The sequence below is a fragment of the Xyrauchen texanus genome, chromosome 9 (assembly GCF_025860055.1).
Source record: "Xyrauchen texanus isolate HMW12.3.18 chromosome 9, RBS_HiC_50CHRs, whole genome shotgun sequence".
NCBI classification, from domain to species: Eukaryota; Metazoa; Chordata; class Actinopteri; order Cypriniformes; family Catostomidae; genus Xyrauchen; species Xyrauchen texanus.
In genome coordinates this window covers 29,003,868-29,029,822 of record NC_068284.1, presented here as the reverse complement: position 1 = coordinate 29,029,822, position 25,955 = coordinate 29,003,868, and the positions used below count along the sequence as shown (strand labels likewise).

The 25,955-nt window shown below is 36.4% G+C and overlaps 2 protein-coding genes across 3 annotated transcripts in view; one reads left to right on the top strand and one right to left on the bottom strand.

Moving 5' to 3' along the window:
* The window catches only part of LOC127648695 (tyrosine-protein kinase yes-like), a 52,429-nt gene extending 46,023 nt beyond the window's left edge, over positions 1-6,406 (bottom strand). Inside the window, exon 1 of the mRNA XM_052133414.1 lies at positions 5,883-6,406. The gene's annotated coding sequence lies outside the window, so the exon portion shown is untranslated. The remainder of the gene's footprint in view (positions 1-5,882) is intronic.
* Positions 6,407-11,779: 5,373 nt separating this feature from the next.
* On the top strand, positions 11,780-17,658 carry LOC127648697 (glucagon family neuropeptides-like). 2 transcript variants are annotated; one of them, XM_052133418.1, is made up of 5 exons: positions 11,780-12,054; positions 12,485-12,589; positions 13,616-13,750; positions 14,217-14,321; positions 14,820-17,658. In XM_052133418.1, the coding sequence occupies exons 2-5, from the start codon at positions 12,486-12,488 to the stop codon at positions 15,001-15,003; spliced, it is 528 nt and encodes a 175-aa protein (XP_051989378.1). In that variant the 5' UTR covers positions 11,780-12,054; position 12,485; the 3' UTR covers positions 15,004-17,658. The 2 variants fall into 2 exon arrangements, with proteins under 2 accessions (XP_051989378.1, XP_051989379.1); XM_052133419.1 differs by lacking the exon at positions 14,217-14,321.
* The last annotated feature ends 8,297 nt before the right edge of the window (positions 17,659-25,955 follow it).

The following is a 25,955-nucleotide window of genomic DNA, read 5'->3' as shown; positions in this document are numbered from 1 at the left end:
ACATGAAAAGTGTCTAAAAGCTTAAAATGTCTACTTTTAAATAAAACAATTCAAATTTAAAATAAATATTCTCCTGCAATGTAATCTGTATGAAACATAGCGATGTACTGTTTCTCCTGGCTCAGCTAATTATCCCTAATGTGATCACACCCACGGACGCTATTCATACGGTAATGTGCGGAGGTGATCAATACAAATGGTGAACGCCCCCGACTGTGCCTTAAAAACAAATTTAATTCACTTTTCTGCGTGTTTGAAAGACACCACAATACACAAAGTGAGAAAATTCCTGGATAGTGATGAAGAGTTAACATTTTCCTCAGAAGAAGAGTGGGACTCAGATGAACGTTTGAATTTTGAAGAGAGACTGGATCCAGCCGAGGATACAATTTCTGACGAGTAAGCCATTTAGTAATCATTTAGTTGACATGCTATTTTATATAAACATGTACATATTTTACAAGTGGGCCTGTTTCAAGACTTGCCAGCCAGGATTCAGTGTATTGAAATTTGAAATATGTCCTAATAAGCAAGTTTTAGTTACACTGAAATGCTGTTTCGGCTGAAGCAGGCATTTAAATCGTATGCTGTATGATATAAATATGATATAAAAATATTATGATATAATTAGATTATATTTTAGCTAGTGTTTATTCTGCCTCATTATCATCAACAAAGCTTGTGCTTGCAAATATATGTTCTGGTTAAATGAGTAAAATGCACTTTAAATATGCCCATATTAGAAAATCTGCATATTATAATGATTTCTGAAGGATCATGTGACACTGAATTCTGCAGTAATGATGCTGAAAATTCAGCTTTGATCACAAATTGCATTTTTCAATACATTCAAATAGAAAACTGTTCTTTTAAATTGTAAAAAGTTCACAATATCACTGTTTTTAGGATCAAATAAATGCAGTCTTGGTGAGCAGAAGAGACTTCTTTTAAAGGTGTAGGTCTAAAATTAAGTAAAGTCTTTATGTAAAGAAAATGTATAGTCAGATTACTTTTAACTTCAAACTTGATTTTGATCATCAAGTCTCCTCACATTCATTTTCTGTCACATTCCTCAGTGATAGGCCAAGGGGACGGGTCTTTGTCTCCTCGGGTGTGAATTACAATCAATATTCACGATAGTTCACGCCTCCTCGCATATGACCTTTCTAACACTAAAAGTGTCTTACAAAAGTTAAATTGGTATATTGTTTTGTATGAATAAGTGATCAGGATGGTTTTCACATCATTTTGTAGAAAAAAAACCTCTAGGCTACAAGATCCAGTTCTCAAAAGGTTTGTGGAAAAATGTTTAGTATGTGTTATATGGCCTTATTTCAATTACTTAAACATTTAGTTTTTTCAAAAAACATGCATAAATGTTATTTTCTCAAAAATACAAACATGTACACACATGTTGCTCACATATTATTGTAGCCCAGTTTGTGCTGAATACAGTGTTATCAGACTTTAGACATGAATGTGTTTTTAAGCAACTGAAAAAAGCACAAATGTCAAGGCATGTCAAAATATCTCCAGGGCCCAAAACACCCTTAGACCCCAGAGGGTTAAAAGCATCCTTAAATAAATTTCAAATAATAAGGAAGAGGGTTATGATAATAAACTCAGAAACTGGCATTTCTGGCAAACTTTTCTCCCGGCTGATGTACACTCTGGCGCGGGGACCCTCGTCACTTGCACGTGTTTGCTGCAGCTAGATTATAACATGATGGCTCGCGACGTAGTAAATCACAATATATGTCACGTTAACTGTGTGTATCTTATCATTAAGAAAATCAGCGATATGCAGCTCTATTAAGAAGAGAAAGTTAGTTTTTTGTGAGCTAAATATGGATTGAAGTGAACAGAAAGGGTGTAGCCTTATTCCATTAAACACTGGAACAAAATAATTTTTTTAGTTGTCTTTTTTGGCTTGTTTCCCAAAATAATATCTAAAACTCTTTTAAAACAACATACATTGACTTTAGGATACGGCAGAAGAAACAATTGTTATCGGAGAATGCTGAATACAATATTTAATCAGGGCTCGATATTAACGCTTGTCTGGCAAAAGTGGATTTTTAAAGGGGCAAGTGAAAAACAATTTTACATGCCCGACTGGACAAGCAGACAGATTAAAACGTCAATTACGAAAAAATACTTATTAGAACATTTATTTTCTTATTCTGCTGTTGATAGTAATCCAAAGCACGTAAGAGTAACAGCTGCTCCCGGTATCATTGATAGGTGGCGTATGGGTGTGCTGAACATACGCTTGCTCCGAAAATGCTTGCGCTAATGAGCACCTGAAGGGTAAATACATTTCAGAAATCTGTCAAAAAGCCCATCTTGGTGAGGTATTCATGTGAACACAGAGAGTGATGTCTAATGTAAACGTAAACAGCAAATGTAAACGGACCTGTTGCCATCTATGTAGTGTGTCATTATAATCAATCAACCATAACAAGAAATCACTCACTGCTCTCGACTGAATTAGTAGCTTTAAAAAGTATTAATGTATTAGAATAATACAGTGAGGACCAGTAGTAGTTTTATGGTGCATTACACTCTGTATGTTTACTTTTAAAGCTGTTAAAAAAAGCACTGCATTTTCTTAATTTGTATTTTTCATCTATTCCTATTCATTGCTGTTTTTTGTTATTTTATTACTGATTGTTTACAAGTCTTGAATAATTATTTAAGAACTTGAAACCATTCTTCCATAATTAACATTATTTAGTGCTGATATTTGTTATGGTATTAAAGCTGGTATTGAGCACCACTGCTGTAAATTATGGTGATGGAGGCTTTCTTTTATTTGATTACCATAAGTAACACACAATATTTATCATATGACAATAGCCTCCTCTCCTACCCAGTGCAGTTTACATTTCAAGTTCAAGGAAATCCACTGTTAAAAATATAAATATTTTCTTTAAAAGTAAAAAAAAATGCAAGATGCTTCCAAAGTCATTGAGCAATCGTGTTAAATAATTGTGATCTCAATATTGACCAAAATAATTGTGATTATGAGTTTTGCCATAATCGAGCAGCCCTACTTCAGGTATCGTTTGATTCCTGAAAGAATCATTCTCATGAGCCGGTTCTTTTGAATCTACAGAACTTCCATTTATAGTCCAGAATACAAGTAATCTTATTCTGATTTGAAAGTCAATTTTGAGTAAACTCAAAATTAAATAAGAACTGTTGAAATATCACAAGCCTGAACATTAGGTTACAAAACACAGTCTAAACTGTCCTTGGAACTGTTACTGTTTGTTCATATTACAATGTATAATTACAGATATCTATCATTGGATGGCAATTATACCTTCTTACAAGAATTGTATTAAATGCATTTCTTATTTGTTATATCTACTCTGTAGATATCTGAAAGGATCTCATAATTTGGAAAACATAGCAGTGGGTAGTAAATACAAAAAGAATTGCATTTCTCATTTCCAAATAATTCTTCAAAAAAAAAAAAAAGGTACTAAAAGAATTACTGGAATAATTAAGGAAAATTAATCATTAACAGGAATCGGAATCATTACATTCCTTAAGATTCCCACCCCTACTAGAAAATAAAGGCTTACATTGTAGAACATTACTGAGTGGTTTGTAATTTTCAGCCACTTCTTATTATTGGTTCCAAGACTATTCAAAGTAATTCTTGCAACTTCAACAAAATCTTATCTATGTTAGACAGCTAGATGATTATTGCTTGGTGACAAGTTTAAATCATGCAAGGTGTTAAACCTCTTTTCAAGATCAATGAATATAAGATGTATATGCATACAACGCAGCACTGGTCACATTGGGCAAGTATCAATTCCACCGAACTGACTCCGGGCCAGCTTTATTTTTGAGCCTTGATTCACAGTGCGTGTTCTCATATTCCGTAGACCTGGCTGCTACACATTCCTTAAATGCAATCCAACAAATGTATTTCATATAAAATAATTGTTCTATAAGATCTGCAAGTAAGTTTTCATTCTGCTGTAGAAGACCCAGCAGAACCCTGGAGCCTTTTTCTGTATGATTTTGCGATAAATTTGCCACTTCACACTGGTTAGCTAAAATGAAGTCTGCTCTTATTTGATAATAAAAGATGATCCAGTGTGTGGGTTCCCCCATATGATGTTCAGTGGTTTATCTTAAAATCCCTTTTTAAGCACTAAATGCACTTCCCATTTGTACAGCACAGCTTGCACGCATCATAGCACTGGATACATCATAAACTAGGCTGACTGGATCACAGCACAGACCACAAAACCTAAATTAAACCGTTAAGTTCCTACTTTATAGCATATGAAGAATGTCAAGCATCTCATAAGGCCGGACAGCCCCGACATTCTAAAGAGCACAAAAATCTTACTGGTGACCAAGTACTATTAAAGGTAGGTTTTCAGTGAAAATGCTGTGTTTGTAAATACTGAGCTTGGCTGAGACTGGCTGCTGAACATTAAGTGTAACACTGTAGTTGCTCTGGCATGCTCGAATCACTGCGGAATGGCCTAATCACCATGGTATTTTGCTACTGTTGCCAATCAGAGCCAAGCAAGTAGAGGGACTAACTTCCTTCCGAGTCCATTCATACCACAAAAGCCACCTGCTGTGCCAGTCAAAGGCTGGAGTGAGAGAGGACATAAAAAGATGGTCATGAGGAGAAGGGATGTATAGCCTAGACTCAGAGGCACAGAAGTTTTAATCAATGTATTTCCAGTATATGTACCATTATACTTCAGGATATTTTAACTTATACTATTCTGACATCAACATTTGCACTCTATACACACTTCTCATATCTAGCTCAAAAACAACCAAAGAAAATAAAAATTCCATTATATCCATAGTTAAGCATCTAAAATCCATAAAATGCAATATTTTCAAGATCTCCCCACTGCTTTATAGTTCCTCCTTGTTCTGGTTTAGTCAAGTCATGTGTCTGCGGTTTCTAAAAAAATGGAAAATTTACATATGCAATCAAAATCATCTTTACTAGATAGAATTGGTTTGATATGTTCAAGACATAATCTGCACGCAATGATAGTAAGAGGTATACAGGATAGAATTGAAACAGATCAGAAAGCTGAAGGGTGGCATCATTCCCTTCGCTGAGAGTTAAGTCAGCATCAGCCAGTGGGGCAGTGGTTGTGCTCACAGAAGGATTACTGGAAAAGGATTATTCTAGCGCTTGCGCACTCAGGAACACACAAACACAGCTTTGTTATGACATGCTTGCATTAATTATTCAATGTAAATGTATGCTATAAATCTATGCTACGGCTCCAGTGTTAATAGTTCACAACTGTCCACGGGCCGCTTTAAGTCAAGCGTCATACAAAGCTGAAAATATACCAAACACAAAAATAAGAAACGTTACAGTTCATCGAGAGGGAGAAACATTACTATGTATCAAAGTGAGACGTTCAAACGCGTTCGTCCAATGTTCCCTGTGACTTCTAGGTAAACTAGAGGCCTGCATTGTTGAAATGTGTCCAAAATTCCTTGTAAACAGACAGAAATTAGACAAAATCGTAGGTTGGAGTTCTGATGTTCGTAAGAACCCGTGTTTATTCGCGAACAGGACACGAATATCGTTTTCCACGAAATCTAGTTCAGGTGGGAACTTAAAGGAGCCACGTTTCATTCTCGCGCTGTGCCGAAACAAACTTGCTCGACGGCTTGGAAACTTCCAAAATTAAAAAGTGTCCGCTGCAGAGACTTGTTTTCAATTTGGGAGGAAACACGCAGAATTAAGCGCACCGCTGTTGTTTTCAAGCACTACCCGACTCGTTTTACACAAAATCAAATGCATGAGAAGACTAGGCCATTTGACTCGACATTCAAGAAAGGAACCGAGCACGAATCTGTTTCCTTACCTTTCCCGAATCGGTTCTTTTTTTCTTGAGGTTACATACGCCTCCCGACCGCTTCGTCCTCAATAATTGTTTCGGGGGGCACTCAGTGTGGTATTTTTGTGTTAAATATGAAAATCACAGTCTGTCCCATTCCTTTACCATGTGAACAGCCTCACGAGACGAGATCAATAACTGCTGTGCTCAATAGAGGGAAATCCGTGATATAAATTATTAATCCAGTCACGTTACTTGTTTGTGTTCCTTTGCTATAGTATAAAAATTGTAGGCTAACTGTAATCAACCTTGTCAAATAAAAACCTCTAAACCGGAACCGGTAGAGATTGTGTGGCTATTACACGACAAACGACAGCTCTAGGACGCATGACGGACTCCCGCAGATGTGCCTCCTCCCTCCGATATGAATTGGGTTTAACTTGCAACCACGCATCCCTCAATATGGCCGCCACCGCGAATGGGTAAAGCAAGAAATCCCAGTTTCTTATTTGTCAAGTCTAGAAGAGAACCTGAGACAGTTATCTTTTTAAGGATAATATAGCCTACAGCTTTCTATATGCCTGGATTAGAAAAAACACTGGCCGATTCCTGGCGTCCAGTATTTGGATTAGACTCATGGCGCCCCCTGCATGTGGGCTAAATGACTGCAGCTTTGTAGCATTCGTTTACGTTTGGACAGAGGGCTTGTGTCCCATAACAAGATGAACAACTAACTACTGATTTCCCCCCACTGTTCTTTAAAACTGTTTCAATAACTAAAGTAACTAAATTAAATTGAGTATTCATTAACAAGTTCATATTTCATTTTTGAAAATTCTAAGTAAAAATGCAACACCATTTAGTTGACAACGAAAACGGAAAGCTCAATCCATTGGTAAATGCTGACATCAAGTGGAGATTTATAACACTACAGCCTTATTGTTGTAAAATGTCAGGATTGCACCTGTCCTAAACTAACAGAATTTAACAATTAGATTTTCCATTTCTGTTATGTATCTATTATTCGCATAGATACATATCTTATTTTATTGTGTATGCATCATACAGCCCATTTTTTTTTAACACGCTATAGATACATTCTCAGTGCTAGGTGGAAAAAGTAAAACCCTTGATTTAAAGGTGCACCCAGTTATTATGTAGGTCTACTGTAGGTCATCTTGGACTGACACCTAGGACATGGATGCAGCATCATTCAAACTGAATAACTCAGTTTTACCGATGTGAAATTCACTATTTACAGTTAGCTGTGATGAATTTTATTCATGAGTGAAAACTTCCAATATCAGTGTGTTGACTAAGATTAACCCGGTCTGTATATTCCCAGACCTCATTCCACCCCATGTATCTCATCAATTGTTTTTATTATAATGTCCAAAGCTCTTTAGTTTTCCTCAATCTCTTTCTTATAAACAGTGTTTAAAAAAGGCAGCACTTGCAACCATTTTTTAAAAAAAATGTTACGACTTCAGTGCCAAAAGTCAAATGTATAAGATCATTAGAGACCCTAGGTATGTAAGAGTGTTTTTTGTTTTTGTTTTTTGCACTTCCATTTAATTATGTTTTTATGATTATTTCATATCTATATAAGTTTACTATTACAGGATATCTATTTCTTTGTTTATTACTAGATACATGAGAACTATATATGAATGAGATGAATATTGTATCACATTGATTCTCTGTGCAACAATGAACTATCAACAATGGTGAATGTGTCAGTGATTGACTTGATTTACAATTGACTTTGCTATTTGATGAAGAAGCAATGTGGAAGTAAATTATAGCAAGTTTAACACATGAACAGTATGATATGACTATTGTCATTTGGGTGTACTACTGAAATTGTGTAATTTGTGTGTGTATTTAGACTCGAAAAGTGCCTGAGAAAATAAATATGTTTAGCCTATGTGTATCTTTGTGTTATGTGTTTCACTGCAAGTTGCGTCTCATCAAATTTCAGTCTGAAAGTAGTGAATCCTGTTCTAGATTTGTCCTGATTTGTTGTATTATCTCTTTGAAAGAGGGAAAATGCACACACATCCACACACACAACCTTCAGCAGGTACCAGATCAAGGCAAGGCATTGAAACTGAACTAAAAAGAAGATCTGCACAATGTTGTACTATTCCCATTTATTGATATAAAAACAACAACAGCGTTTCGATCAAATTTGTCTTCGTCAGTGGCTCAGTGACTGGGCCACATCAGAAGGGTGATTTGGGTCATTGTCATTTATTGATAAAAAACGTTGTTGTTTTAAAATCAGTAAATGGGAATATTATTACAGTGTGCAAATCTACTTTTTCAGTTCTATGATCTCTTTGATACATGAAAAATAAAACATCATCATATATTTTATTACATTATTTTCGATTTATTGAATATAATTTGAGAAATGTACACTATCTGGGCATTTTGTAGACCCATTTGTGATAGATATAAGGGCCAGGTCTCTAAGGACCAGATGTAAGAGTGTTTGGTGAAATTCCAGTGCACTTAAGGGTTAAGTTAGTATTCAGCTAATGATGTGATCTGAACATGCCAGCCCCCATGTAGCCTACATCTTATGTGAGTGCTCATGATTTTATAAATATGTTTCAAAATTAAAGCTTTTTTAATCAGAAAACAATTACAGAGTGCACCTTTAATAACTGGTTGACCCGCAACTGAGAGCAATATCCTTCACCATGATTCCTGTATTCGAAGATCAGACCTGCACAATGACATGGAAGAATTTTGCACCATTACCCTTTACAAAACGGTTTCATCCCAACAATCTTGGGATGTCTAGAATTAATTACTCTCTTGAGTAGTGTAACATTTCGATCAGGGTCAGAACTCAGTGACTAGGCCAAAGCAGAAGGGTGCTTTTGGTCGTGTCCTGTTGGATCATCATCTAACTTTGGTTGAGCTTCAATTGACAGGCCTTTTATTCTCCAGAAAAATGTCTTAATAAACTTTGGAATTTATTTTTTTCTATCAATATTAGCAAGATGTCCCGGCCCAAAGGCAGCAAGACCTGTTTTTTTTCCCCTTCTAAAAAGCAGGCGAAAAAAGGAAAATACTCCAACTTTTGTCTTTGACCATTAACTACCTGTATTTGCATAGATTAGTGACATTTTAAAACTCCACACAACTAAATGTAACTTTAATAATAATATATAATAATAATTAAAATGTATATAATCTATTTTATGATTTAAATATTAAATAATCATTTATATAAATTGAATCAGAATAATAACCAGAAGCAAGAGCAAAGCATTATAGGCAGGCCTACATATATGAGTCATGGAGAGGGCATATCCATTCATTGGGGAATCCATAAATCACCATTTGCAAAACTGAAATGACATTGTGACGAAACAGTAACTGCCTCCTGCTGTAATTAAGGACATCAATACTTACACTCCAGTTGACAAATCTAATCTCATTGGTTACAGTAGTATACCCAGAGGAAGCAACATAATAGCTTTACTGTAAATAATTATTCCTTTTGACTCACACATTGTCCATAATAGCATGTGTTCCGGTACCTCTTAGATGCTTTATTTACTGTAGTTTATAGTTCGTTTTTTGCTCAATTTCCTGCAAATGTGTCTTTATGTGTGACCTTAAAACACCCTAGTTTTCTTGGCATCTAAAGAGTATTAAAATAATATACAGTAGTCAGGGTTGGGAGGGTTACTTTTTAAATGTATTCCACAGATTACAGAATACATGCTGTAAAATGTAATTTGTAATATATTCCGTTAGATTACTCAAGGTCAGTAACGTATTCTAATACTTTGGATTACTTCAGCATTGGTAGATTTTTTCACTTGTTTTGACTATAAAAGCTCTGCCAGTACAGTCAGACAAAATACACATATTACAAATAAATTATCTGAAAAACCTAAATATCTTATGCAGTGTTGTTTCTAAAATAAGATCAATCAAATTGATTTTTTGATATTTTTACAGGAAAACAATACAAAAATTATTATCAAGAATAAGATTTTTTAACATGTGCATGTAAAATGGCTAGAAATGGTTTTCAGCTTAGCATTTAGCTGACAATTTACACAAGGTTTTTCTTCTGCTCCAAACGTACTTCTCTGTCTGCTCGTATGAATGTAACACATCATAAGAAAATGTTTCACTGCTGTTCAAATGCACTTTGGATCACATCATTTATATGTATAAATGTTTTCCATCTAAAATGAATAAATATTAAATTAAACAAATGACAATAAAATGATAAGTAATCTCAAAATACTTTTTGAATGTAACTGTATTCTAATTACCATTTATTTCAATTGTAGCTGTAATGGAATGCAGATACTTATATTTTGCATTTTAAATACATAATCCTGTTACATGTTTTCTGTTACTCCCCAACCCTGACAGTAGTAATAGGACTGATGCACACTTTGCAAACACAATATACCGGCATTCAACCATACTTTGACCCAGAAAACTGAAGAATAGTGTATACGCATGCTAATTTTCTGATTTCCAGAAAATGACAGGAATCTGGTGTTCATGAAGTTCAGTCTTGAGCATATTAACATGCCATTTATTAGCAATGTTTATAGACAACATATTCTGGGGAGACCTGGGGAGAAATGAAAAATCAATTTTAGAGAAACAAACTCAAATACTGTAATTGTGTATCACTGGATAAACGCTGTAATTTTGTATCACTGGATAAATGCTGTATTTGGATGGCCAAATGCTAAACACGATAAGGCATAGCTAAAACATGATTCATGCTCGTACAATCATGTTTCTCTTGGCTGTAGGCTACCTCGTCCACAGGTGCTCATGCTCTACAGAAAACAAAATCTGGGAACACGGAAGCTTTTGTGATTTCTTTCAAATCAGAACCACGTGGTGGCAGTATTGAGGTACAAACGCGCGTATTCATTCTTCAACTACATCACGCACTATGATCGGGAAGAGTGAGTATATATGCCTAGCGATGACTTCTAGTTTCGTCATACCACGTCAGAGTTCACTAAACGCACATATGAATTCATTCAAACCACATTAATAGGTGGAGCACGACTCTAGTGTTCGTCACAAATGTGCGGAAAAAAGCCAGTCAATGCATCGGGGATCCATGTTGTTTACAATACTAAAACAAAAGTAGATTGCTTGACTAATGCCTGGCTTGTTAGCCTGATATAAAATACTTACGTACATATTTAGGGTATAAGTGGAAGATGAAAATATGCCTATATGTTTGTATTCCTTGCCAAATGCCAAATGCATTCATTTCCGTTCAACGAAGAACAGACCATGACGCATGTGCCATAAGCTTGTCTTTTAAATGTTTCATAAAGTAAGAGTAGGCCTATCAGGAACTGTGTGAACAATAAACAGTCTATTTGTGTCAATATAGTATAATCCAGTAGGGGAAGTCAAATACGACTGGACTGTGGTTTCATTCAGGTGCAAATTTCAGAACCACAGTAGTGGACAGCTCCCAGCCTCTAATTATTCTACATTTTTGAACATGGCACTTTTAGTTGTCGTGTCCAACTTCTATTCTAGTCATTGCTCAGCTCAACAGTGCGTGCTTAAAAGTGTCTGTATAAAGCGACTGATGTGGGTTGGGACCTCACCACCCACGGACAGTTGATCTTAATTGACATTGTCAGCTTGTCATGTAAAGTTGCAAAAAAAAAAAAAAAAAAAAAAAGAAGAAAAAAGAAAAGAAAAAAAGTTTAAAATGGTCCTATCTACAGAAATTACGCTTTGAGTTCTATTTGAGGTTTATGTCTGTGACTCGTTCATCGACGAGGAAGGAACTGTAGCCTACTATTACATCCCGAGAGGAAGGGTTGATGACGTCTATGGCATACCTAATGTGACTTATTGAAAAAAGGCAAGACTCCCTATTCATGGATAAAATCCGAGGTAATCGGACCACAGGAGAAAAAGTTTTGTACAAAGATATGTAGACAAACGAGCGCAGCTGATTTCAACTAAGTTTTGTTTGCCAAAGTGATTTTGTTTATATTGGTTATTGTATAAAAGACAAGTGCAGGGGTTGAACTGACGAGCACATAAGGAAAGGACGGTGGCGCTTCAGGGAAGAGGTGCCGTGAGAAAGATTTCTATCTCTCACATACAATCACAGCCGCACCCGAGTCGCATCTAACAGCATTTCTATCTACCTACTCTGCAATAGGTAGGTTACAATCCTCAATTTACGGGCAAAGACACTTTTATTCTGTTTAAACCAAGGATTTCTGATACGAAGACACCCATACACATGGATTTTCGTTTTATTATTATTTTTTTTATCCCGGTTTTGTCGTTTGTCTCATCGCGAGAAGGATTCTGTTGCGCATGCATGGCATTCTTTAAACTTTTCAAATGTCATCTTACGAACGGAAAATACGATTAAAAAATGTATATTGGTCCTGTTTTGCCGGTCTGGATTTTTATCAGCTTTCTTAACAAAAAGTTATTTGCATGTTACTTAAGTCGGATATAGCTACCAATTACGCGTCAGAATAACCAGCGCATTTGTAAATTCACCTGGACGGTATGGTGCCGTGTCTGTAGTGTTTTAATTTTATATTTTTAATTGATTTAACTTTATTTTATCTTTACAGCATGGCCAGATCTAGTAAAGCGACTTTAGCGTTGCTCATCTATGGAATCATGATGCACTACAGCGCCTATTGCACGCCTATTGGGATGACTTTTCCCAAGATGAGGTATGTATCTGTAGGCTACTATCTGTATGCTTTTCTACTGAACGTTTGGGATTGTATTTCATACAAAAATCACGGACAGTAGCCGACGAGGAGTTTTATTCTCCAATCTAAATACTCGATTGGTGAAATGATTCATCTCCGCATTCCACACTCAAACCTTATGGGGCTCAAAAAAAAAAAAAAAAAAAGGGAAAAGGGGTTTATCCATTATAAAACCTCATAATTGTGTGACTAAAGAAGACAATTATGGGCTTTGTGGTATTTTTCCATTCAAATAGTAACAACCTAATGAGATTTCCCCCTGAGTGTTTACGCAAGGCTACAGTGCAAGAGCAATGTGGGAGGGCATTCGCATTGCTAAGAAGGAATTTCTCCATCGGGACAGGCAGATGCAGTGCAGCTTGTATGAAAATGAGAAGCCAATGAATGTAACGGGTTGTCGGTAAGATGACGGTACAGTGGCGTCACTGTACAAACCGAACGAAACGAATGAGAATGCAGTGCGAGACCTGTAATTTTACTGTTGTGAGATTATAATGACAATATCTCGTACTTTTCACAAGTCAACATCAAAACTCGTTTAGATACTTTATCTAATAACTTATAGGCTAGAAAACTTTATCATGAGTTGTAGGTTATTCTTAAAAGAAAAACTACGAAAGGTCGCCTTAAAATAATCTCTCATTTGTATACAAGAGATTTATTAAAATGCCATATTAACATGAAATAGGTACTGAATATTCTCTTATTTACCCCCCTCCCCAAAAAAATAAAAATAAAAAAAATAACAATGATAAGACAGTCTGTTTATTTGACTATCACTATTCAGTTCGATACATTTTTTTTATCATCTCCATGTTTATTTTATTCATATTTTGTACGGGAAAATGATGTATAATTTAGGGTAGCTACAATTTAATAATAAACAAAACACGCCTTTTTTTCTTTTTTTTTTTTTGTCGACATCTTCGGTGATGAAATACGGACTTATTCAGTGCATTTTATATTTTTTTTCTCTCATTTCAGACTAGAGAATGATGTATTTGACGAAGACGGAGACTCGTTAAGCGACCTGGCTTTTGGCACTGATCAAATTGCTATAAGAAGTCCTCCATCTCTCACGGATGACATATACACTCTATACTATCCACCAGAGAAAAGGTACATTATTTCACACTTGCTTTATTTGAGAACAAAGTCATTCTGTCTATTTATGTTGTTCCGCTATGTCTGTTCATTTTGTTTCCCAGCTTTTACCCTTTGCTTTTTTTTGTTATTCTTGCTGTTGATATTTTTATCAAAGTGCACAGCATAGCATAGACAGACAGACAGACAGACAGACAGACAGACAGACAGACAGACAGATAGATAGATAGATAGATAGATAGATAGATAGATAGATAGATAGATAGATAGATAGATAGATAGATGGTAGATTTACTAAGGAAATCGAAAGTAGTGTTTCGCGTTTAACCGAGAGAGGTAGGCTATATAATTAAATCAGACTGATTGCTCTGAAAAAAAAAAAAATAAATAAATAAATAAATAAATAAATAAATAAATAATAAATTGAAGGTTTTCTATGGTATGTCATCACTGATATTATGTGTTTGGCGTTTTATCTCAGAACGAAAAGGCATGCAGATGGATTATTAGATAGAGCCTTGAGGGACATCCTGGTTCAGTTATCTGCACGAAAATATCTGCATTCTCTGATGGCAGTTCGCGTAGGGTAAGGGCAATTTTAAGCGCTTATCTGCCGTCATCTTTGCTTTTCCCCTCTTATTTTCAGTGGAGGTTGTCTCGATTGTCTTGTCTTGACTTTATCGTGTCTTATTATTTTCCTTTGTCTGTGGGCTCGCATGGGCGTGGAATTTCATTGTGAACTTTTCGTAGATGCAACATAATACATAAAGTGTTTTTTGTAATTGTATGTGTTACATGAAAATGTTGCCTATTTTGAGAGGAAAAACTGTCGAGAGGCAATCTGCCAGAATACATTTCATTTCAACATGCATAATTTATGAGGCTTGTCTGCGGGATATTGCTTCGATTTGTAGCTAATATAATTCGTTGTAACGTTAACGGGAAAAAAAGCATGATACTTTTTAATTAGACAATAGAATTTAAAAATATGTTTGCATCACCAAGATAATTTATTGTGTACTGAAACCTGTTAACACATTTTCTATACCAGTCAGAAGACTAATAATAGTTCATTTATTTGCAGCGGAGGAAGCAGCGAGGAGGACGAATCGGAACAGTTATCAAAAAGGCATTCGGACGGGATCTTCACCGATATTTACAGTCGCTACCGAAAACAGATGGCCGTCAAAAAGTATTTAGCAGCGGTCCTGGGCCGAAGGTACAGACAGAGAGTTAAAAACAAAGGACGTCGATATGCTTATTTGTAGCGCTGACAAAACTACTCCCGACTGCCCTCCCATGTGTACATTCAACCCTAAGATCAAATTCATTCTGATATAACTGATTAATCAGTGGATCGCGCCTGTGTTCCTTAAACATGTATTTATGTATGAAGTAAAGCCATTAAAATGAATATTTTACTAATAACATTGTTTTTCTTTTTGTACAAAAGCACTTGAAACTGCACAGTTATACTTTGTGGACCAACCGTTTAGTTTCATGTATTTAGCTATAAATGTTGAAAGCAAAAGATAACAAAAACCATAAGGAAAGAAAAAAGAAGAAAAAAATGTGCACCTTGAACGTTTATGCGCCTGATATCTTTTCAAATTCATCATCACATGCAGAAAATAAATAGATTTTAAAAAGACAATCAAAGTGCTGAATGTTATACTTATTTTTGTAATCTGATAAAAAAGTATAATGTTATTTTATTCAAAGTCTGCCCAGGGATGTAATGGGACATACTCTGTGAAATGCAGGGCTGTTTCTTTTGTGACTGAGTTGGAAAGATGTATATATATATATATATATATATATATATATATATATATATATATATATAGTAGCTGGCTCGATTCCCTCTTTCTTAGCCCACTCATTTGTGAAATGTACTTCAAATCACCTTGTCTTAACCAGATGGAATGTGATTGTCTCACCTGTGTTTTGTGACTGGAGCCAGTAGCCAGAATGCCTGACTGGAAAACATGACACTGGAGTATCTGTTGTGTTAATATCCTTTTTTTATATATATACTTTTTTTTTCCTATTGTTTAATTCACTGAGTTATCTCTCTTTTTCATCTCTCTGCATGCTATACTTATAATGTATGCATGCATGTCCTTTGCACTTCTTTGTTTCCCATGCAGTTACATTTTTCCATTCCAGTCTGTTCCATGCTCACTGTTTCGGTCCCTCCATTAGCAATCAGAATAGATATGCCTCTGAGGAAGGAGGACACTTTTGAATTTAAAATGGTATAGAACCAAACAAGCCCTAACATTCTTAAATGCATCATCCCTTGAGTCCCTAAAATGTGTTGTGGAACAGGTGTGTCACTCTCTCAGTTGTTTGCATGTTTTCAAAACCTTCGTGGATAGCTTTGCATTGATTCTGACTTGCGGATCTTACACCTTGTAACACAGAAGCTGCGAATGCTTTGGTATGTGCTCTCTGTAGCTAGACTAAACCAATATCAACTATTGGCTGAAATAATGACATCATTTAATGACACCACAATATTAAAATCTTGTTAAGTCTGTGTTAAAAATGTGCCAGTGAAGAAAAAAAAAAGTGAAATCTCTCCGTCTGTGTAATATACTGCAAATGTAGTGGATGGTACCCTCATATCCATGATTTCATTCTTCAATGGTGGTACTGTCATAGAGGCTACAATTGCTCCTTAATTCTGCTGAGATAGAATAAAGTATTCAAAACAATTTCAGTACCTCATTGTAGACCTGCATAATTTGTGTTAATGCTTATCTGTAATTAGTGCTGATGATCGAAGGAATGTGAGACGAGTGAATGAGGAGACCAGTAAGAACAAGTGGGGAGGCCTTGTGAAACTCATACTGATCATTGTCATTTACGTTACCTTTATGGCCAGATAGAGCTATTGCATGTTCAAGATAGACTTTTTGTTGTACTGTATGTATAGACGAGGGACAGATACTAGGCTTTTGGGAGGGACACACTGCAAAATCATATAGTGTTTTTTTCTGTTTTTTCTTTTTTTAATCATACATATTTTGGTTACGCCTGCATTGCATTCAGTATATTTTTCCTGATGTGGAAATCAGGTCTTATTCATCCACTAATTCAATATGTAAACCATTGTCCCAGGCATGAAATCAATCTTTCTTCAAATTGGCATTGTTCCCCAGGCTTCATGTGAGTATGGATGTGTCTCTGAGAGGAATGTGTGTGTTTGGTGGGTGGGTGAGTGAATGTATGTGTAAATGTGTGGACATAATGATGTTATGAAATATGATATGAATTTTGGCTTAGGTGCCTTGTGTCAACTTACGATAAAAAAAATCGCCACTTATCATGGATGGCAATTTCAGTGGCCCTACAATGCTGCAAAATATTAGATTCCATTTCACTGACTTCATCTTTACTTTCCCTCTCCTTTTATTGAAACTTGGTTAAACTAATTATTTAATTAGAACTGAAAAGCATGGCCAGCATATATTGTGATCAAATCTATTACTGAACTGGTGTACATGGTAAAAGTATTAATTGTCTGGATTGTTTAAGCTGATGAATATGTGTAAGTGTGGCAAGCACGTATTTTGTTTCGCTCTACTCAGTAACTATCACATTGTTGCCCAAACTTGTGTAGAGGTCCATGAAGAATAGATAGGTTTTGTGTTGTTTCTTGTTGCATTGCTTGAGGGTTTTTTGACAGCGAGCGGAAAACCTTATGGAACCCAGGCCACGGCACAGCCTGTTGTGTACATTTGTGAAAGCGCCGAAAGCCTTAATGTGAAAGTTTTATCTATACCTGAAACATTATTTGTGACAAGTGAATATTAGCAAGTGACATCATCTTATTAACACATACGTATAACTCCTTAAGGGGTGACATTTTTAAATGTTAAAAAAAGTGTTGTAAGATTTGTATGAATAAATTTTTGTAAACAACACTTTCTAATTGATGTCTAATCTTTGGAACGTTCTGCTATAAATGCCTCAGCCCATGTGAACACACAGTTCAGGTGTAGCTTGATAAGGCCACTTTTATCCACACAACCACTCAAGAAGGTTCATGCTGTGACACTAATGATAGAGCAAATTCACTGCTGTTCAAGATGTGTAATTAGTATAATTCAGATCCTCTGTATCTCTATATATCTCTGTGGGTGAGCTGAGTGATTGTGACATGACTTTAACGATACTCACAATATATTATGTCAATAAACCTGGGCAGCTAGATCAAAAGCAACCATCAGTGAACCACCCACTTAAACACTGGCAGGAAGACATATGCATACATACGGATATATGGACACCATTTTTATTGTACTATAAATAAATAAAAACACAAACATTCAGATATCTGTGAAAAATGAAAACTACTCAATTCAGTGAACAGCTATGTAAGCTATATCTATCAACAAAACTACAGTGGTGACAGGAGATTACACAAGTAATGTGTTGTCCAGCTATTAAGGTGGATCAAGGCTCAAAGCAATGAAGATATATTACATATACACATGGTTGAAAACTGCCACTCAATGTACAATCTGGAATCATTCCCAGTCAACTAAAGAGGTAAGTCTGTAAGTTATTAAAAATGAAACAGACATTATACATTTTCATGTCTCCATCCAGTACATTTTTGATCACTTTGCCAATTTTACTTTAGGTAAGAATCGAAAAGTAAAACAAAACAAAAGTGAAACTAAAGCTTCAATATTTAAAGGACTGTTTAATTCAATGACAACTAAGCTTAATCAACAGCATTTGTTGCATGATGCCAATAACCATAGTATTGATCATAATTTTGAATTTCTTTTTATTTTTACAGGAACAGAAAGGCACTTACAACAGAAGTGAATAGACACAGTCTATAAAACATTATAATACACACTGTCAAAATTATCGCCACAAGACGTAAACATTGCTAACATGATTATAGTGCGATACAATTTACAACTTTTACCAGATTATGCACAGATGAATAGATGCACAATTTACATAATTTCAGTAGTAAACCCAAATGATTATAATCATCTCATACTTTTCATGTGTTGTACTTGGATAGTTTACCTCCATGTTGTTTCTTCATCAAATAGCAATGTCAAATGTAAATCAAGTCTATCACTGAAACATCAGTGTCACCTTGAGTAAGAAATAGCATATTTAATTATAATTCAACATTGTTGCACAGAAAATCAACATATTTATTTGTATGAATAAAGTGCATATTTCTCTTGTAATAAACAAAGAAATAAATATCCTGTTATAATAAACTTACATGAAAATGATGTGATTTATGGATGTGCCAAAAAATAATAATAATAATAATCATAAACACTATTACATACCTGGGGTTTCTAATGACCCTATAGACTTTTGGTACTTAAACCATTATAATAATTTAGATTTTCGGCAATTTTGGCATTATTTTGTGTTACACTATTTATAAGAGAGAGATTGAGCAATACTAAAGAGGTGTGGGCACAACACCAAATCACGGATGAGGTACAGAGGAAGGAATGACTAAAATGACATTCAGTTTTCCATTTAAGCCAATGAAACACAAACCTAGAAGAGACATAGTCAACAAACAGGGCTATGATATAGAAGTTACAAATAACTTTGGCTATAAGCCTTGTTTACAACAGACAGATAAATGATCATTACTGGAATAGAAGTTTTCTCTGATCACAATATTTTGGGTTCACCTCAAACAAAAGTGAACACTCTTCTGTCCATCCAGAAAGAAAGCATGTTCAACTTACAGTCAGTAGAGACATCACTACAAAGTCTCTCCTAATATTTCAGACACAATTCTTTCCTGCCTCCAGCCATCCTCTAGTCATGTCTTCTTCTGGGAGGACATCCTTAGTCAATCGCTTTGTGTGGGGTCATAGTGGGCAAGATGTCACATGTTGTTTATCACATAATAAACTGTATGACACTAGTGATAACAGTGCTCTGAAAAAGCCATTGAGAATCCTGCTTCTCAAAGGGGATCTGGAGACAAGTGCTTATGGAATCACTTTGTAACCCTACTAGATGATGATGGAAACATCACTTCTAAATAAAACAAAAGACCTATAAGGAAACCACAAGGACTATTGTAATGATACAACACATATGAATCTATAGAATAAATCTAAACACGTTCCTCTGAGTGGACCAAATAACACTCAAGAAAACACAATTCCTCAGGAGTCTTCACAGGGACGTTTCTGCGCTCTACAGTGGGAGTTTCCATGATTGCTCTCAAGCTACCATATATAAATAGACATCCCTGTTGTATAGTAGTGTTGCCCTGGTACACATTCACTCTGACTGAGAGACAAAGGCTGAGAGAGGAACTCAACCCGTGGGACCGGTCCGAGGGTGTGGCTCCAACTCCATTATCTGATCCGGTGGTCCATACAGATGGCAGATCCTTGCTTCCATAGTCAGCTAACCTAATCAGGGAAGTGTTGCTGAGCAACAGGCCACAAAGGGCTGCATGTATACGTGTGTTTGTGTATTTCTAGGTGAGCATGTGTACTAAATAATGAGTGTTTGATGTTGACTGAGAAAACTTTAAGTGAGTTTGCTATTGACTATTCACTCCATTTATTTGGAATACCATAGACAACACATCTCCGATTGTACTCTATATACTACTACATGCCATGTAGTTTTGTATAAAAACCACACAGCATTAGCTGAGCCTGAAGAGTAACAGATCTGAAGAGTTTTCAGATCTGTTTGTAATACAAAATCTTCTGTAAACTGCACATTCATTCAGCTCTCTCTACACCAAGAATAGGCTGTGTTAAAAAAAAGTAAAATCACCAGTCTGTTTGTAGAGGGGCCTCAAAGGAAGGAACCAACTCACAGCAGAGCTCTCCTTCCTTCAATTAAAGCTGTGAAAACAGAAGCCCCACAGGAATCATGCTGGGAGCCTCCATCTTAGCCTTGTACTTGCCCCCTACATACACCCTCTTGCTGCCCCATCACCATACTCCTGAGGTGCAGAAGCTGCCATGTATATGGGTGTGAAGTGGGGGCTAAGGGGGTTTTCCAAGAGGGTGACTTCATTGAAAATGTCACCCACCCCCAGTCTTTTCTATTGTATGCCCCACAATGCTTGTGAAACATGACAGATTTATACCAGTGCCCATGTATGGGTGTGTTTGTGTGTTTGTGTGTGTGTGTGTGCACCTGAACATGCTCCTTTAAGGAGTAATTTGCAGTCACACAACAATATGTCAAACGTAAATCTGTGGCCTTGGTAATTGGAGAGGTGGGGGTGGGTGGCTGGTGCCGAAGAACAATTTATATTTTTGTGCGACTTTATTTTGAGCAGTGGTAGACCATGAGGAAACTTTACAGGGAGGCTGATGTGTAAAATAAAATTGATCAAACCAATAAAAGCATACTTTTTGCTAATAATTATGCTCTCTTACACAGGTGAACTCTCCCTGATATTTTAAAGGAATATTTAATGTTCAGTACAAGTTACGGTCAATCAAATTTGTAGCATAATCTTACTCTTTTTCTTTATTAGAGGGTTTAAAGGCAGAAATGTGAAGCTTATAATTTTATAAAAGCACATATTAATTCTTCTGTTAAAACTTGTGTATTGTTTGAGGTGTAAAGTTGTATAAATAGCAGTTTTTACAGTTGTTTTAGGGCTTAAGGGTTTACTGCATTATGTTGTCATGGTAACAAAGTTGTCAAATTGGATATTAATTTACAAAGAAAAGGGTAGTAAGTGTTTTTATCACACTAAAATCATGTTAACATGCATATTGTTTATGTACTTTGGAAACAGTGAGTATTTTAATGTTTACGGATTGGACCCATTCACTTCCATTGTTAGTGCCTCACTGTTAGCCAGATTTAGCTTCTTTTAGAGAATAGGAGGTTGATTTTGGTAATCAACATTATACCACAAATGCTGTTAATTGAGCTTAACTTGTGTTGAACCCAGAATTTTCATATAAATGGTCTTAATAGATACTGATATTAACTGATAATTATTAAATGATTGTGGCAGCGGGGGCGTGGTCAAGCATCCGTCCAGAGAGAGAGAAAGCGGTAAGGGTGCTTACACCTGAGCTAAATTATGTCTAACACCTGTCTCTAATTTCAGTGAGCGTGAGGAGAGCGGCATATACATTTCCACGCCACCACCAGAATGAGGGAGTGAGAACGACATATGAGAGACCAGTGTCCAGTGACTGGCGTGTCTTATTAAATGTTTATTGTGAAGCTGAAGAATTTATATTGAAGTTTACACATACTGTGAAGCTGATGTCTCAGAGAAGTTTATGTCGTCGAAGTTTGTGTGACACTGATCTGATTGAACTGAGTAAAGCTCTGAGAAGTGTGCAAGCAGAGTGTTGAAGGCAGAGAAATAAAAAGCCTTACTTGAATGCATCATTGCTCTCTGTCTCCTCCCTTCCATCTCCGAACGTGGAGTTCTTACAATGATGTTATAATATTTCATTGATCATCAATCAAACACTTGTCAATAAAAGATTACCTCTGATAATGACTGTTCAACAATGCAGAAGGAGGTACATTTTATTCATTTTTCATTTTGCCTTTTGTTGGATGTTGCATCATTTGAATATACATTTTGATTGGAGGAGCCTTTATACTGTCAGCCTCCTCTGGAATTCATGCAGTGATTAAAACTCACATGGGTTACCGTGCATGAAAGGGACATTTTTTATTTTTTATTTTTACATTATACAGTATGCATTTGAGATATGTACATTAGTAAGAAAATTCATTAAAACCAGGGTTTAAATTTGGAGGTGGGGGAACCCTTATATTTGAAAGGGATTCTGGTTCCCTCCCTAATTTAAGCCCTGATTGGAACAACTGTTAATTAGAACCATTAATTTAATTGTAGGTGATTTCATTCATGTGGAATAAATATTTGAAGAGGCAAACCCTCCACTGATTTTATACACAGCCAAAAGTGTTGTTCTGGCACCAGAATGTAGCTACAAACTCACGGTTTGGTCAAACCATAGGCTCAGAAAGCGACACCCCAGCAGGTCACTCTGTGAAATACTAGGCAACCTACAAGATAATGCAATCACCCCAGTACTATCAATCATTCAGAAGTGTCAACTAAAAGGCCAAGGGGCTGGTCTTCCTCCACTCTGGCCAGGAGTGAACTAGCTTGGTGTTTCAATAGTCTCTCTTAGTGAGCTGATACTGCTGTCAAATCTGCCAAAGAGCAGAAAGCCAACTATGACATGCTGCCTTCCTCTGGGAATTGGTGGGGCACACTTTCACAGAGGAGAGAGCACTGACACATAACTCACAATGACACTGACTGGTGATTATCCCTAAACACATTTTTTTTCTTGAAATAGAAGCACTTAAGCTGAAATTCTCATCTTTTTATCAAGCTGTGCTGTATGTTCATTATGTGTAAATGATGCAACCTGGTATTGCAAAAGGGCAAAGTGCTGTATTTGTGGATTATACCAGGACATTTAACGTTGCTAAGCCTAGAGTTTGACGGATACCATGCAAGAATCAAACAGGGAATAACAGGGGAAAACTAAAGCCTTGTGGGAAGAACCAAAGATGTCAAAACAGTGAGTGGCAGGAGATGCAAGTTTACCTGAAACAACAGACTGAGATTTACAGTGTGTGGGTCCTATGTTAAGAGACCACAGATGAGTCACGCCTATTTTTACATTGTAGACATTCTGGAGTTATATTTTCACTTTACTGTTAGTCATGACTGATTTGTTGATTATGTGGAGGTGATTGAAACAAACTTCAAGGAGCAGTAAAAATAAGAATGTTGAAACAGCTTGTGGCATTGTCCATGGTCTTGAACTCGGGTTGTCAGTTTATTTGAGCTGATCAGGTTAAGGATTCACAGCTTGTAACTTTCCCTCTTAGTTCTGGCAAATCTGTAAAATAAAGCCTCCTTAGAGAGAAAAACATGCACAACTTATTTTTTCTGCATTGTGTATGTATATCACAACTTTCCCAGAACATTAAAACCCACCATCAGTGACAGACCTGTTGTATCTACAGTTCTTTGCTCAAGGAGATGAAAAAGTATTGCTTTTTAGGTAAAAATGTTTTTGCTCATCCCCCACAAACTTTCATACCAATATCAGCTGAGCGTTACAGCCGTCTTTTCTTTGACAGTGATAGAGGTAGGCTGCTCATTGGGTGGGCTGCTAAAGACAAAGACATCCAAAGAGAGTGGGCTTCTTGGAGGATTGAAGATGTGTTAGAAACATTACTGTTTGCTTCTGGATTTTGATGAGAGGTAAAATACGTATGTACTTGGCACATCCCTCAACAAGGGGAATTGAGAAGTGACTCAACATTCCATCAGGGAAGAAGACACTTCTTTCTGTGATAACTGTGTGAACATCTGTCCCCAATTTCTGTAATGAGTGAAATAATTCAGACATTTCTTGGCGACTCACTTACTTATCTCACCACATCTGCTTATGTAAGGCATAATATCGTAAAAAAAATAAAACACCTCCCCAATTCAGCCAGTGAACACAGTGAAATCGGAAAGAGTAATCTGACTTTTCTTCGGCATACGTTGACCGAAATTTCGAAAAACACTGCCCGGCATGTTTGAGCTCCATTTATGTCCAGGAGAGGCCGCCAAATGCTAGTAGTGAAGCAAGTTGCTTTCAGCTTTACAGGACGTTATACAATGAAGAGAAAATCATATTGTAACCTGGTTAAAATGAGAATGGACGGGGCACAAACCAGCTGAACGGTCAAAATAATATTTAATGAAACAAAAAAGATATAAACATAAACACACACGGCAGCTGCCTGTGGCTCTCTCTCTCTCGAACTGCCACATCCCGCTGCACTTATCCCTCTCTTTGGCTGATTAGCCCGATTGGGGGTCGGGCATGTGCAGTCTCCGCCCTCCTCCTCGTCACACTTATATTTATAGATTCTATCCCCCAACCCAAACTTTACCTTAACCATTAGTGGAGTAAAAAAGCAATTTTAGAGGGAAAAGTGAAACCTCTGTATCATGCTCGTCATTGATTATTCAAACATGGTTAATGTCTGGCTTTGAACCCTATTCTCCCACACAGCTTATGCAATGTGCTGCCAATGCGCCAGGTGGAAAATGAAATACATTGAAACCAATGCAAACATGTCTGATAAGAATGCTGCATGTCAGCACGTCGGCATACAGTCGATCCTAGGGTACCGAAACTATCGGAAACATCATGCTGACTTCACGTGTGATCATGTTGCCCCAATTACAAAAAAAATTGTTGCATGCATTACTGGAGAAACTGCATAGCTAGGGTTTCCCAAAACTGTAGTAACTATGTAGCACATCCATCATTTGAACCACGTTGGTTCAACAATATAGAGCTGTCATTACTGACGTTAAGCCAGGGATGAAGTAAATACTTATGTGGATATCAAATTATTAAAGCTTATTTACAGGCACTCCAGAAAGCTCTTAAATGCACAAAAGCTGCTAAAGACACAAGCATGTAAATGTAACAGATATCTTGTGCTGCAATAGTGGGGTTTCCATTTGCATTAGACTTCAGGGTTCCAACAATGCACTTGAGCATATACGCACATGCACACTCTTCAAACATCTATAGGAAAGCCAATAATGCATTAATATGGATGCATAAGCCATGTTCTCTGACAGAAGCCATGTGTGTTAAAGCGCTTTCTCTTAACAACCTTTAATGGCCTCATCATTTACGTAACATTTCAGAACACAGCTTTCTGCAGAAACCCTGGATAAGCATTTTTCTTAAGTTCATGTAAATTTGTTCAAAGGCTTAACAGACTGAAAGATGTGGAATAAAGATATAGAAGACTTGGTGAAGTCAATTGATGTCCACACAGCAAACTAACAAAGAGCTATGCTTCTAACCACATGTAAAGAGCTGTAGTTCCAATCACACAACTTTGTGAATGTTCGTTGGTACTATGGTATCGAGAAACACCAAATCGTTGAACTACGTTGGTAACGATGGAACTTGCGACCACAGTTGGTTAACAATGCTTTTGGGAAACTCCCCCGAATGCTTTAATGCCCCTATACGAGTCATGTGAAAGCTGCTTAACCTGTTGATACGCACCCCCTTTTTGAGCATAAAGCATGAAAATGACATACCTGAACTTAAATGGTTGTATTTACTGGACCCTTTGGAGTATGGACACATTTGTAGTATCTTTTGAAAGACACTTTGGGCTTCTGAAG

Excerpts from the sequence above, each read along its gene's own strand:
- LOC127648697 (XM_052133418.1), top strand. The coding sequence starts at position 12,486 with ATGGCCAGATCTAGTAAAGCGACTTTAGCGTTGCTCATCTATGGAATC. Across the intron at positions 12,590-13,615 it reads ATGACTTTTCCCAAGATGAG|ACTAGAGAATGATGTATTTG; the intron begins GTATGTATCTGT and ends CTCTCATTTCAG. Across the intron at positions 13,751-14,216 it reads TACTATCCACCAGAGAAAAG|AACGAAAAGGCATGCAGATG; the intron begins GTACATTATTTC and ends GTTTTATCTCAG.